Genomic DNA, 12,447 nt, shown 5'->3' with positions numbered 1-12,447 from the left:
CATGCTGACATGTCCCTGCTTTCCTTCTCCTTTCCATCACAAATCAGCAGGAATTGGGGCTCAGAAAGCGGAGCTGTCACAGGGTATCAACAACCCTGGTCCTAAAACATCCCCACGGGAGGCTCCATGTGCACAGCCCGAGGAGGATGGAGCATCCCTTGTAGGTCCTGGGGATCTGGCCTGGATTAACCCACCCTGTGGGCAGCAGGATGAGCCCTGATGGCACCTGGGGCTGAGCTTCAGTTCAGGCAGGGTGGAAACTCCCTATGRAGATATCCCAGCCCAGCCACACCTCAGGAAGACCCCAAGAGGCAGCAACACCTTGTCAACAGGATCTGCTTGGACCCTCATGACACCCTAAATCCTACATCCATGTCCAGGCCTTACACACCCTCCTCCAGAGTGACCCCGAGCCACGACAAGGGGCAGCAGACACCAGTGGCTGAGGACCTGAGGAAGGAAAGGGGGGGTTGGCACCCAGGAAAGCACCCCAAACTCGGCTCCCTCTGGCCTTTTGATATATGGGATCAAGGCAGGGACGTGGAACTCTCTCCTCCCGCCTGGCCCACTGCCGAGCTCTGAAAACAAAGCGCTTCCAAATGACAGGATGGCTGCATCTTTCCAACTTCCCATCCATCTTCCCCAATTCTTYGCAATAAAAGCCCCGTTGTCCTCAATAACAAAATGTGGAGCGAAGAACACCCCTGCTTCCTCTCCCTCTGTGCCAAAACAGCTCTATTACTGTCACCACTGCCACCAGCAGCCACTCTGGGAGAGGACTGCCACCTTTCCAAAGCCTGTGGAAAGGGGATGTGATCCCACCTGGGGTGGGTTTTCCCATAAAGGAATCATCCACGCTCCCTCCTAAGCCAGCTAAGCCCTTCCCCACCAAACCAGGCTAATCAGACCCAGCACCCTCTGGTTCAGGCAAGGAGATGTCCAACACCAATGGGGTGATTTTGTCTTTTCCAACTTTGCCTTTTGGCCACTAACRACACTGAAATGCTTTCAACCTGTGGCCCTGAGCCCACGGGCAAGAGAAGACACCTCAGTGTGAGCCACGAGCATGGGAAAGAGTGAAGTGAAACCAGCAGTGGTGACTCTGTGGCAAACTGGGAGCAGGGACGGGCATKGGAGCAGATCCCCAGAGAGCCGGCCAGGAGAGGCAGCCAAGGAGAACCTGCAGGATGTATTTAGCCCGGTATGAAGAAAAGCCAGGGAAAATCCAGCCAAGGCATTTAAACGGCCTCTCAGTGAAATTAATGGTCGCTAAGTTAGAGGCAAACCCGAGGAGGAGACTGCAGAGCTCCCCGCTGCCGGCTCCGAGCCGCTCCCCGTGCTTGGGGAGGGGGCCAGACCCCACAAGTTTTCCTCGGAGGTTTAACACCAGTAAATATTTCACTGCATGGCTCCGGCAAAGGCCGCGTCCTCTCGCCKCTCCCCACCTCCGGCTTGGCCCCGCGCCACCAGCCTATTTGGGATCTTTTCGTATCATTTTCCTGAAAGTCTGCGAGCAATTAGCACCGGCTTAAGAGACAAACAGCGCGTTAGTGGGGCGGGGCAGCGGCTCCCCAGGCACCAGGCACATTTGCCTAGATGAGAAGTGTGGGAGCGGCGCGGAGAGTCCGTCTGTCCGCCCCGGCTCAGCGGCTCAGCCCGCCCAGCATCCCGCACCGCTCCCTGCCACATTCCCGTGGGAGAGACGCCCAGATGGGAAAACACAACTCCTCCCAAGGCAGCGGTGTGGGAGCCCTGCTCAGGAGGGTCTGGGGGGCTCAGGAGGGTCTGGGGGGCTCAGGRCCACCTCTAATGGCTCGGTTTGCCCTTATCTGCCCTTGCTGGCTCCAACATCTGGTTCAAAACACAAGGGCAGTGCACATCTGTCTCACCCCTGCACAGGACCCCATTCCTGCTCCACCTCCAGCCAGTGGTGAGAGGATATCAGGGAATCAAGRAGTGGGGTGGGTTGGAAGGRACCTTGAAGACCACCTCTAYTCCCAMCCCCCTGCCGTGGACAGGGATATCTTCCACCCCACCAGAATGCTCAGACCCCACCCAACCTGGCTGAGCCTAAAAGGGCAATCGCTCCCTAATCGCTCACGGGCCTAAACGTGACCCTCCAAACCCCACTGGCCCACTTTGCCGAGGAGCTGAGCCTGGGTTGGCACAYCCAGAGTCATATGAGACATCAGCCTGTGGAAATCAGCCCCCACAGCTCCAGCTGTGCCAGGTTTTGGGGGAACAAGAGGGAAAAACCTCCCGAGGGACAGCAGGAACATCTGGCTGAACTGAGGGATGTTTGCTCCCCACTCTCCACTTCTGCCAAGCGAACGTCCTCCCAGCTGGGGCTGGAGCCCAGCAGACAATCCTCCACCAGTGCTTCATTTTCTCCCACATCTGATGAATAATTACACAACCTTCCAGCCACCCAAACTGCAGAGTAGCCCTCRCCTCCCCCAGAGCCCAGCAATGAGAGCCCATCTCCCTCCAGCCTTCTCCTCCTCCTCCTCCTCCTCCGTCTGGTTTCTCCTGGAGGATCATTAGGGAGCCGATAAAAATAGGTTTTCTTATTGATTTATCTCTTTTACCCACTGCTCTCTCCCCTGCACCGTTGACTTGTTTCCTTAGCAACTCGGCCGGTCCCTGTGCATGCCACACCTGCAGCTCCACGCTTCCCTCCCGGTGCCTTTGAGGTGGGGACAGCGACCTCAGGCCATGGGGACATCCCCAGAGCACCTGGAGGAGGCACTGTGGGCTAACCCCACRCCTGGAGATGGGGATCCTTGGTGGGTMTGTYRGGGAGATGTTCAGMCMCTGGCAGATCCCTGCTTCCMACTGKGACCTTCCTCTGCACCTTCCTCCCCAGCCAGAAGCCCAAACAGCCCACCCAGAGCTCCCAGTTTGCAGAGGCAGGGTGTGTGCCCAGCTCCAGGCCCTGGAGATGGATTTATGGTGTCGGTGGGACATTGGTGCTGTCTCCACAGGAGGTGGGATATGGGATAAATCCCTCCCCGGATGCGGGCAAGRACGGAGCTATGAGAGCTCCCCTCCATCCTGCCACTCTCCAGTGCCTTCTCCTGGGCAGGCAGGTGGGCAAGGAGCAGAGGAGCCAGAGGAGAGAGGCCACGTGGGCCTTGGGGAATCCCACCTTCCAACAGGATTGAGGCAGGCCACCAAAAAAGCAGAAGTTTAACCCCTCTCCCTGCCTGCATCATCCAGCCCAGCTCCAACATCTCCCCAATGTCTCCATTTCCCACYTCTGCCCACGCCTCCCTGGGGTCCYGCTGCTCTGAGGGGCTTTCCCTGCTCCCCAGGTCTCAACAAGAACAGCTCAGTTAAACATCAGTTCCTTCACCTGTGCCCTTCATCCTGCCAGTCCCGATCCCAGCACTGCTGCCCTTCCCACACAGACACGGCATGACGGGAAGACGAGCCCACCTCTTCAACATCCACCCCTAGGATGCCTCAATCCTCCTCCTCCTCCTCCTCCTCTCAGCTCCACACCCCAGCAGGAGAGAGAGCATCTCCTCTCCAAGGCTGTTTTCATGGAATCGTGGAATGATTTGGGTTGAAAGGGACATCAAAGGTCATCTGGTTCCAACCCCCTGCCATGTCCAGGGACACTTTCCACTATCCCAGGCTGCTCCAAACCCTGTCCAACCCAGCCTTGGACACTTCCAGGGATGAGGAGTCCACAGCCYCTCTGGGCAAGCGAGGTTTTTGGTTTCCAAGAACAAAACCAAAAGTGCCAAGTAGAGCAAAGCCTGYGAGTGGCCCTAATTCAACTCTGGGATTCCCCATCCCCACAGCACCTCCCTGGCTCGTCCCTGAGGACACAAGGGATTTTTTCCCTACTGATAAGACTATCCACAGAGCTGTGGCCACTCTTGGCTGTCCCCATCCCTGTGTCCTGCAACCCAGCTCTCCCAACCCATCCAAGCTGGGAGAGGATGGACATTAAGTGACGTCCAGACCCCAAATCCTCCCACAACACTTTGAATATGAGCCAGCTCCCGTGTGCCTGTCACACAAAGGCTCAGGAGAGGGAACATGGCTCAGCCAGCAAGGAGCACCAGCCTGCCCCAATGCCACTGCACACACACACGGGAGACCACGGTCACTCTCTGCAGTGTCAGCTGGGGCTGCTCCCAGCTCCAAAATGCCGTGGTTTGGTTTCCATCAGGGGTTAAAGCGAAGGCAGGGAGAGGCAGGAGTCCAGCGGGGCAGAGCTGCCCACACTGCTGCCGCTCCCGTAGGGATGCGGGATGCAGGATGTGGGATGCCTGCCTGCCACGTGCAAACAGCTCCATGGAGAAGCGTCTCCTTCTCCCCCACCTCACCCTGGAAATCAAATCTCTCTCCTCTCCTCCTCCTTTTTTTTTTTTTTTTTTTTTCTTTTTTTTTAAACAAAAAAGGACCTCATCATGTGATTTTCCTGCCTTAACATCAGTTTTTTAACTTTGGTTGCCACAGCAACAGGATGCAACTTGGCATCACCATGACAACAGCTGCCTCTGTTTAAATTCACCATCTGACAGGCAGCCTCGCTCTCCCCGGTTGTCAAAAAGATGGACCTGCCATTACACCTACTCGCCCCTCCCAAAAAAAAAACCTTCTGAAATCTGATGAAAGGAGGGCACAGAAACAGCCTGGCGGGGTAGGGGGGAAAGAAATGTTCTTGGGGACGGAGCTGCCCAAGGATGGCACGACATGGCGTAGGCTCTTCCCTTGGGAAGGCGAGCCCTGCCGGAATCTTGGCTGGGGAAAAGCCAAGGTGCAGAGGAGACGCTTGGCCAGGTGACATCACCAGGGTCCCTGAGGGGCACTGCCCACACAGCATTGGGTCACTGTCAGAGTCATCGTGAGCAAAACAACMCAGGCACTCCAGGGGTGCTTCCCAAGAGATAAATCCCCCTGACCGTTGGGATGGGGACATATCCTGGGGCTCTGAGGGCACTCCAGCTGCTCTACACCAGCCCAACACTAAATTTGGTCCCCAAAGGGGCTGAGATGGATGAAATCCCTCACCACAGGTCCTGATGGAAGTCCCCCTTCCCTGCCACGCTGGGGGTAGGTGCAGCGGACAGCCTGCAGCCAGATGCTGTCCTTGGGGACACAGCCAGAGCCACACAATGTCATCTGGCCTTCCTGGGGCGGGAGAGGGATCTTATCCAGGTCAAATGTGATTAGGCGGATGAGGAACGGAGCAGATATAGATGAGCTGCAGCCCATCTCATGGACTAACTGAATTGGAGCCTTCCAGGCAGCCAAACAAATGAAATCAGGGTGAAAGGCCTGGCCATCAGCAGGAGGAGAGCGGGCAGGAGGACAAGGCTGCATTTCCCAAGGAGAAGAGAAGGAGATGATGTTCCCACAGCCAGAACAGCGGCAGCCCCACGTTTTGGGCAGGAGCAGTYTTAAAAGAGCAGCTCCAGTGGAGGCAAAGCTCCAGCTCCAGCCAGGAACTCGGCTGAGACTTGCCTCCCATGGAGCTGCATCCCAGTCCCAGTTGCTCGTATTTCTCCTCCTTCTCCTCCATGCATCATCCCTATTTACACTGGGAAGCCAAACTGCAGAGGCTGCTGGTTATAATTACACAGTTACCCAGCAGATATCCAGGCCTGAATCACCAGATATTTTTAGCCCTATTACCTAGTCAACTAGAGCTGGATGAAGAAGAGCCTCCACTCCTCCCTGTGCTCCTCTCCAGCCCCGTTGGCTTTCCCTCGTGCTGCACCCACCCTGACCCACGGCACTGGGTCCATTGCCCTCCCAAAACCAGCAGCTCCTACTGACCACGGCCAAGATTCAATGTTCACCTCCCCAAAATATGGCCCAGGAGCCATGCCACGGGCTCCAGGCCAGGCAGATGAGGTGCTCACWTGGTTTTCCTGGCCCTACCAAAAGGCACCAGCTGCCTGTGCCAGGCTACAACTACAAGGATGGCAACAACTCGCCTGGCCAACCGAACCAAACTCATCACCAAAAGGCCTTGCCCCTTCCCAAGCCCTCAAAACTCCAAAGGTGCAGAGGAACATCCAGGGAGAATGAGTTTTTCTTGGAAAGAGATGGCAGCCGGGCGGGGGATAGGCAGGAACACTCAGCTCCCGCACCTGGAGCACGCCCGTTCCCAGCACCCGCACGGGAATATGTCACTTACTTCTGGAAAAAAAATACAAAATGAGCCCATCTCCCTCATGCATTGCAAATTCCAGGGGAGAATAATGCTGGGGAGTTTTGCTCGCGTGGTGGTGGAGCTCCAGTCTCTAGGAGACCGCGGCTGCCTGGAGATGAGACATCACGCCGGCACGGGACCCCAGCCCACGCCAGGAGCGCCAGGCCAGCGCCAGCACCCCGGCTCCTTCTGGCTCCCAACAAAAGCCAGAGGGGCCAGGGCCCTCCCACACGGCGCTGGAAAAGCGCATGAATAATTTGGCATATTCTGGAAAAGCAGGCGGCCGGCCTGGCCGCTACCCTGCAGGGCTCCGTGCTGAGCCGCCGCTTCCCCGAGCTCGCAGCTGCCAGGAGGGCAGGTTTAGGGATGGCACAGGGAATTCTGCCTCTCCGTGCCCAGGTCACCCTCCCAAGCCTGGAGATGTCGCAGCTCCCTGAGCACGATCAGCCCCTGCTCGGCAGAGGCTTGGCCTGGCGCGTCGGAGCCGCAAAGGGACAATTGTGTGGCCACGCTCAGCATGGCAAGTGACCCGTCCTGCATCCCCGGGCCTCAGCAGAGGCTTTCCCCGAGGCACCTGTTGCACCAAACCATGGCACCGCTGCCTGGCACCAGGGAAAGCTCTCCCGTGCCCGCCAGAGGAGCCGGGAACTCAACCAACAAGTTGCAGGGAGAGAAAGCGGCAGCAGCAGGAGCTGCATGGAATCGCTGCTGCTGCTGCAGAGCACRGCACGGGGAGGCTCCCACAGCCAAACGTGGCCACGCTGAAGTTTCCAGGCTCGGATCCTCCGTGGGGGCAAAGTCCAGGAGGGGTCTCAGGGGCAGTGGGCACCGAGCCCAGGTTGGTGTGGGGCTGAGAGCCGTGGTGCTGGGCAGCAGCCGAGACACCCGGGGGCACCCACGGGGAGGGTGGGAGGAGAGAGAGCTGCGTGGGGGTGTGAAAGGATGGAGGAGCGGGGGAGATCTGCGCCCTCCACCCCGCCCTAGGAGAGGGGTCCTTGGGATAAAATCATGGCTTCCCACGCCAGCCTCCCCAAAAAGGGCCAYGGGGCACAGCCAGAGGTTTTCCACATCCTTCCCTCTGCCGCAGGGAGGGGGCAGCCGGTTCCYGGAGCCACCATGGGGGGCCGGGGGCTGCAGGGCGAGGATGGCTGTGCCCCTGCCGGGCGCGATCTGCAGCAAAGAGGGCACACACGGGAGGGACAGAGCCACCACCCAGCAGGGACTGGAGATCCGTGGGCTCCCAGGAGCCTCCAGGTGGGGTGGGGAGACAAAACTCCACGAGGCATCGAGGCGCAGAGGAAAGGCCAGTGCCCCCCACCTCCCCAGGCACACGCACAGAGCACCCCAAAGCACGCAGGGTTAATCGGGATCAGAGCACCCCTCCTCGCCAGCACGGGGGGCTAGACAGTCCAAGCCTCAGGAGGGGCTCCCCGGGGGGAGAAAGGGCTCAGATCCTGTCAGCAGCAGGCAGGGAGCCGAGGATGGAAGGGGAAGCAGCAACAGGGCAAGGGGAGCATCCCCGGGGGCCCGGGCACCCCTCTCCGCACGCCTTACCTGCCCGATAGTGCCACACRCACGTGTCCTGGGCGGCCACCGAGGCAAATCCGGGCAGCCCAGGGGGGGGCTCGCAGGGGGCGCAGAAAGGATATGGCCAGTCGATGAGCTTCTTGGCATATTTCCTGACTATGTTCTCTTCCCCGAAGAGGAAGAGCGATCTGTTGACGGTGAAGCAGTTCTGCCGGACTGGGATGGGGTTGTACAGAGCCATAGTCCGGGCTCTCTGCGCTTTGGTTTGCTTGAAGGCTCCCGGGCTCCCTCCCGCAGGGGCAGGAGCTCCTTGCCGGCTCCGGTTCTGGTCGGAGCCCCCATCTCCGGAGCCCAGCCTGCCGGCCACTGCCTCCCCAAAGCGAGCCATCCTGGAAGAAAACACACAGGTGAGCCAAAGCAGCAGCACCGAGGCGGCGGGGCGCAGTCCCAACCACAGCCCCCTCCTCCTCTCCGGGTGATGCTCAGCTCCGTCTCTCCTCCATCCCTCCGCGGGAGCGGGGACCCGCGTGGAGGAGAGGCGGCAACGCGCGACAGCGGCTCAGCGCCTCCGGCACGGCATGGGGGGCAGCCGAGCCTCCAGCACCCGCCTCCCCCTCCCCAAAACGGCCACCCGGGCAGCGGCGAGGGCAGCGAGCCCTCCTCCTCCGTGCTCGGCCGAGGCCGCAGCCGCTCGCTCCCCAAGCACCTTCCCCCACGGAGCGAGGGTTAAAGCCAGCCCCATCCTCCCCTCCGCTCTGCCCGCAAGCCCGAACCGGCCCCTTTTAACCCCCCCGCCGCAAGGCCAGCGGAGAGCGGCCACGGCCGGGGCTGCGAGCCGAGTCCTTGCAGCCCCCCCCCCGCCTCGCAAAGGAAGACACAATTCGGAACAGCACCCAGCGCAGCAGCCGCGGCCGGGGGAACAGGTTGCAGCGCGGTCCAGCCTAGTTGGAGCCAAGTGTCCAACTCCTTCCTCCCGACTCCATCTTCAGCATCCTGCGGGAGCCCGGCCGCCCATCCGCCGGCTCGCTGGGGCGGCGGGCGGGCACGGAAAGGGCTGAGCCCCCGGGCGGGCACCTGCGGCGGCGGGATCGCCCAGCCCTTCGCTGCCAGGGCAGGAGCGCGCAAGGCGACGGCGGCTTCCCGCAGGAGCCGGGCCACAAAATTAAAGGCTGCCGCGCCTCTGCAGCTCGGGGACAGCTCGCTTTAATGAAGTCAGTGGCAACACAGGCGCACACGGGCGCGCACACACGCGCAACACGCCCGGCTCGCTCCCTCGCTCCATCCAGCGCGTTCTTTTGGCAAGCACGGGAGCTGCCGCAAAGGAAAATCAGAGGCGAGGGGTGGGTCTGAAGGGAACAAAGGCGATGGGGGAGCCCCCACCCTGCCAGAAGCACACACACACACACCCCCGCCCTGGCTGCGGAGGGCTTGCCGGCACACGGGTGCTCTTAGGTGAGTGGCTAAATTGGGGAGCRAAGGGGGGGTCCCCTCGCTGCGTCCCCCCCAGCCCGCACCGAGCACCTCTCTCCGGCCACAGGCATCATCCTCCCCCCATCCCTGGGACACTTCGAGCCTCCCGGCACCCCGCAGGAGCCACCCGATGCCAGCGGGTGCCCGGGGAGAGCCCTCCTGCTCACTCGCATACAGATGAGCCTSCACAGCTCGGTATTTTCCTTTTGACACGCGATGTTGTCTGGAAGGAGCAGCGGCTCATACGAGAGCTGCAAACAATCCGGGCTGGATGTGTCCCTGCGGCAGCTTCCACGGGGGTGGAGGTCCCTGACCCTGCTCCCCCCCGGTCCCTCAGGCACCCCGCTAAGGGCAGGGGACACTGCTGATGCTACAGCCACGCGTGTGCCAAGGTCACCCAGGGATGTGCAGGATGCCCTGCGCTGGGCTGTGCCCGGTGAGGGGGCTGCCTGCCCCTCCACCCACCTTTAGGGAGCTCACCCTGCCCCCCTGGCACACACAGGGTACACCCAGGTCCCCAGGGATGTCCCCAAGTCCTCTTTGCCCCCCAGGCAGGGCAGGACACAGCTCACAGCACACCCTCTGTGCTGTTCACACGCAGGGTCTCCCACCCCTCTAATGGAGCCCTGAGGCCAAAGGGCTCCCCTGGGGCTCTGACACTCACTACCCGCCTTTCCCACAAGAGGAGCACCCACAGCTCCAGCCAGYAGCACAAGACACCCTGGAGTCCCTGTGGTGCTCTTCCCTCATCCATCCCACCAACAATCTGCTCTGCAAACACAGTGGCCGCTGCCCTGTCCCTCACACCTGCTGTGGGGCAGTCAGGACTGCTTGAGGCATTTAAATTAAAATAAAATAAAATAAAATAAAATCAAGCTCTTCATCACAGAAATCATTCACTCATTTGGGCCAGGGCTTCTCCCTCAGTGCAGCCTGGTGACACCTTGCCAGGGACGTGCCCACCCTGCAGGAACCACTGTGACCAAAGTGCCACACAGCTCATTTTTTTTGGCCCAGGCCCTCATGGGTGTATTGCCAGGAGCCCTTGGGCTGGCTGGGTGAGGAAGAGGAAGGAACGGGTCCTGGCCAGCAGAAAAACAGAGGAGTGTTTGCAGAAAGTGTTGTGGGCTCCTTGCCCCAAGCTCAGCCAGGCACTGAGAGCTCTCTGCGACACCCAACCGCTGCATCCCTTCCCAATTCTGCCCTTCCAATTATCTTCATAACCAAACTGGGCTATTTTGGGGGTTTTCACCAAGTCCCCAGCTACCTCACCACTCCCCAGCAGCACAGAGTGCAGCAGGGGTGCCCGGATCCTTTCCAAACCACTTCCCAGGCCACCAGCCAGCCRGAGTGACCTGGGATTTCATTCCACCAACAACAGGCAAGGAGGTGGCCGCAGCAGCTATCGACTAATTACAGTCCCTTCCACTCAGTCCAGCCAAGACTCTGCCCTAAACGAATCAATTATTATTTGTGGCTCACCTCCTCCTCCTCCTCCTCCTCCTCCTCCTCCCCACCACCAACGCAGCAGCAGCAGCAGCAGCAGCAGTGCTGCCACTCTTCCCACCTTTCAGCCCTTTAAGCCACAGTTAATTAAGCCCGAGGCTGGGCTGGGTGCCAGGAGCAGATCCTGAGCCTTGCAGAGCTCCTGCTCTGCTCCCCCCATCCTTGCCTGCACCCCAARGCCCCACCCAGCCCAAATGTGGTACCCAGAGCCTGAGGAGGGTGAGGAAGGCTGGAGCCAGCACTTCCCCTGCATCCCCAGCGTGGCTCAGAGCACGGGGCTGAGGGGGAGGAAGGCAGCCTTCCTCCTCCCTTGCCTCCAAGCAGGGATGCACCCCTTACCTGGACACTTGTGCTGGGGCAGCAGGCTGTCCCCTGAACCTGGAGTTTGCTCTCTCCTCTGCTCTACATTCGCTGCTGCAGAGCAGAGCGCAGGACAGCCCTGCTGGGAGCCTCTCTCCTGCTCAGACGGTGCTAAAGGATGGGATATTTATGAGAAAGCAGCTCCTTAAGAGAAGATTGAGAGCCAAAAGGAAAAAAAAAAATTCTCTGGCTATGCCAAGAGATGCAGGCTCTGTTTCCCAGGATGTTTATTGCTGTTCTCATCTTGACCCTCACCCAGCACGCCGGGATCTGTGAGTCAGGGAGAAGCGTGGCTGATGCCCACATGATTCAATAGGGAGTCAGAGCCAGCTCTGTGGGGCTGTTTGGGTTTTTGTGAATGGAGGAAACGCGAGGAGACGGGGAGCAGCTGGTGCCAGGACAGGAAGGCGCTCGGGATGCGCTCAGTTCTACCGAGACAGGATAACACTCCTCTGGTCTGGAGCCCAAATCCGAGGGGGAGAAGCTGAGGGAGCTGGAGAGGAGGAGGTTCAGGTGGGCCTCTCTTGCTCTTTACAACCCCTGAGAGGAGGCTGTAGCAAGGTGAGGTGTCCTTTCTCAGGTAACAAGTGACAGGACRAGAGGAAAGGGCTCCAAGTGGCACCAGGGGAGGTTCGGATCCGATATTGGGAAAAACTCCTTCTCCAAAAGGGTCATCGAGCACCAGCACAGACTGCCCAGGGAAGCGGTGGAGTCCCCATCGCTGGAGGGATTTGAAAGATGTGGCACTCGGGGACATGGTGGCCCGGTGGCCTTGGTAGCGCTGGGTTAATAGTGACTCCATGGGGGGGCCTTTCCCAGCCGAGATGATTTTACGGTTCTCACACCAACATTGCCACCCAAGCCGCTCTCCTTGCTCTCCCCGCACCTGTCCCAGCCGTGCCACCTCCCCTGCCCGGCAGGACATCACCGGATTCCCGGGGCTGTCCCTTCCCGGGTGAGCCCCAGCCCTGTGTCACATCCCCCAGCTCCCGCCACCGCGGCGCCGCCGCTGCTGTTCCGGCATTGCCATCTAGTGGCAGCTGTCCCCTCCCTGCGTCCCCAGCCTCGCCGGGCTCCTCCCGTCCCACCCCTTCCCGCGGGATGCTCGGATCGGACACAAACCCCCGAGCGGGGTCCGGCTCAGCCCCGGCTCCCCGACGTCTCCTATCTGTGCATGGCTGGCTGCAGGAACGAAAAAAAAAAAAAATAAAAAGGGGAATAGCGTTAAAAACATCCTCTGCCAAGCCCCGGGCTGCTCAGAACGCCAGAGGATGCTCCGCAGCTTGGAGGGAGCACCAGGCAGGGAACAATCCCTTAGGAGAGGCTGAGAGCAGGGGCTGTTCAGCCTGGAGAAAGCTCCAGGGAGAGTTTRGAGCCCCTTCCAGCGGCTGAAGGAGCTCCGGGAGAGC

The 12,447-nt window shown here is 60.1% G+C and overlaps 1 protein-coding gene across 1 annotated transcript; it reads right to left on the bottom strand.

Annotated features, from left to right (window-relative positions):
* Positions 1-6,266: 6,266 nt before the first annotated feature.
* LOC130578690 (voltage-dependent R-type calcium channel subunit alpha-1E-like) lies at positions 6,267-8,127 on the bottom strand. The gene is made up of 2 exons (XM_057374948.1): positions 7,730-8,127; positions 6,267-6,442 (listed from the first exon to the last, which is right to left on the bottom strand). Exons 1-2 carry the CDS (start codon positions 8,088-8,090, stop codon positions 6,267-6,269), a joined length of 537 nt encoding a protein of 178 aa, XP_057230931.1. The 5' UTR covers positions 8,091-8,127.
* Positions 8,128-12,447: the final 4,320 nt, after the last annotated feature.

Source organism: Malurus melanocephalus, unplaced genomic scaffold (assembly GCF_030028575.1).
Source record: "Malurus melanocephalus ecotype Western Australia unplaced genomic scaffold, MMel_1.1 scaffold_236, whole genome shotgun sequence".
Lineage (NCBI taxonomy): Eukaryota > Metazoa > Chordata > Aves > Passeriformes > Maluridae > Malurus > Malurus melanocephalus.
This window is presented reverse-complemented; position numbering and strand designations above follow the sequence as displayed.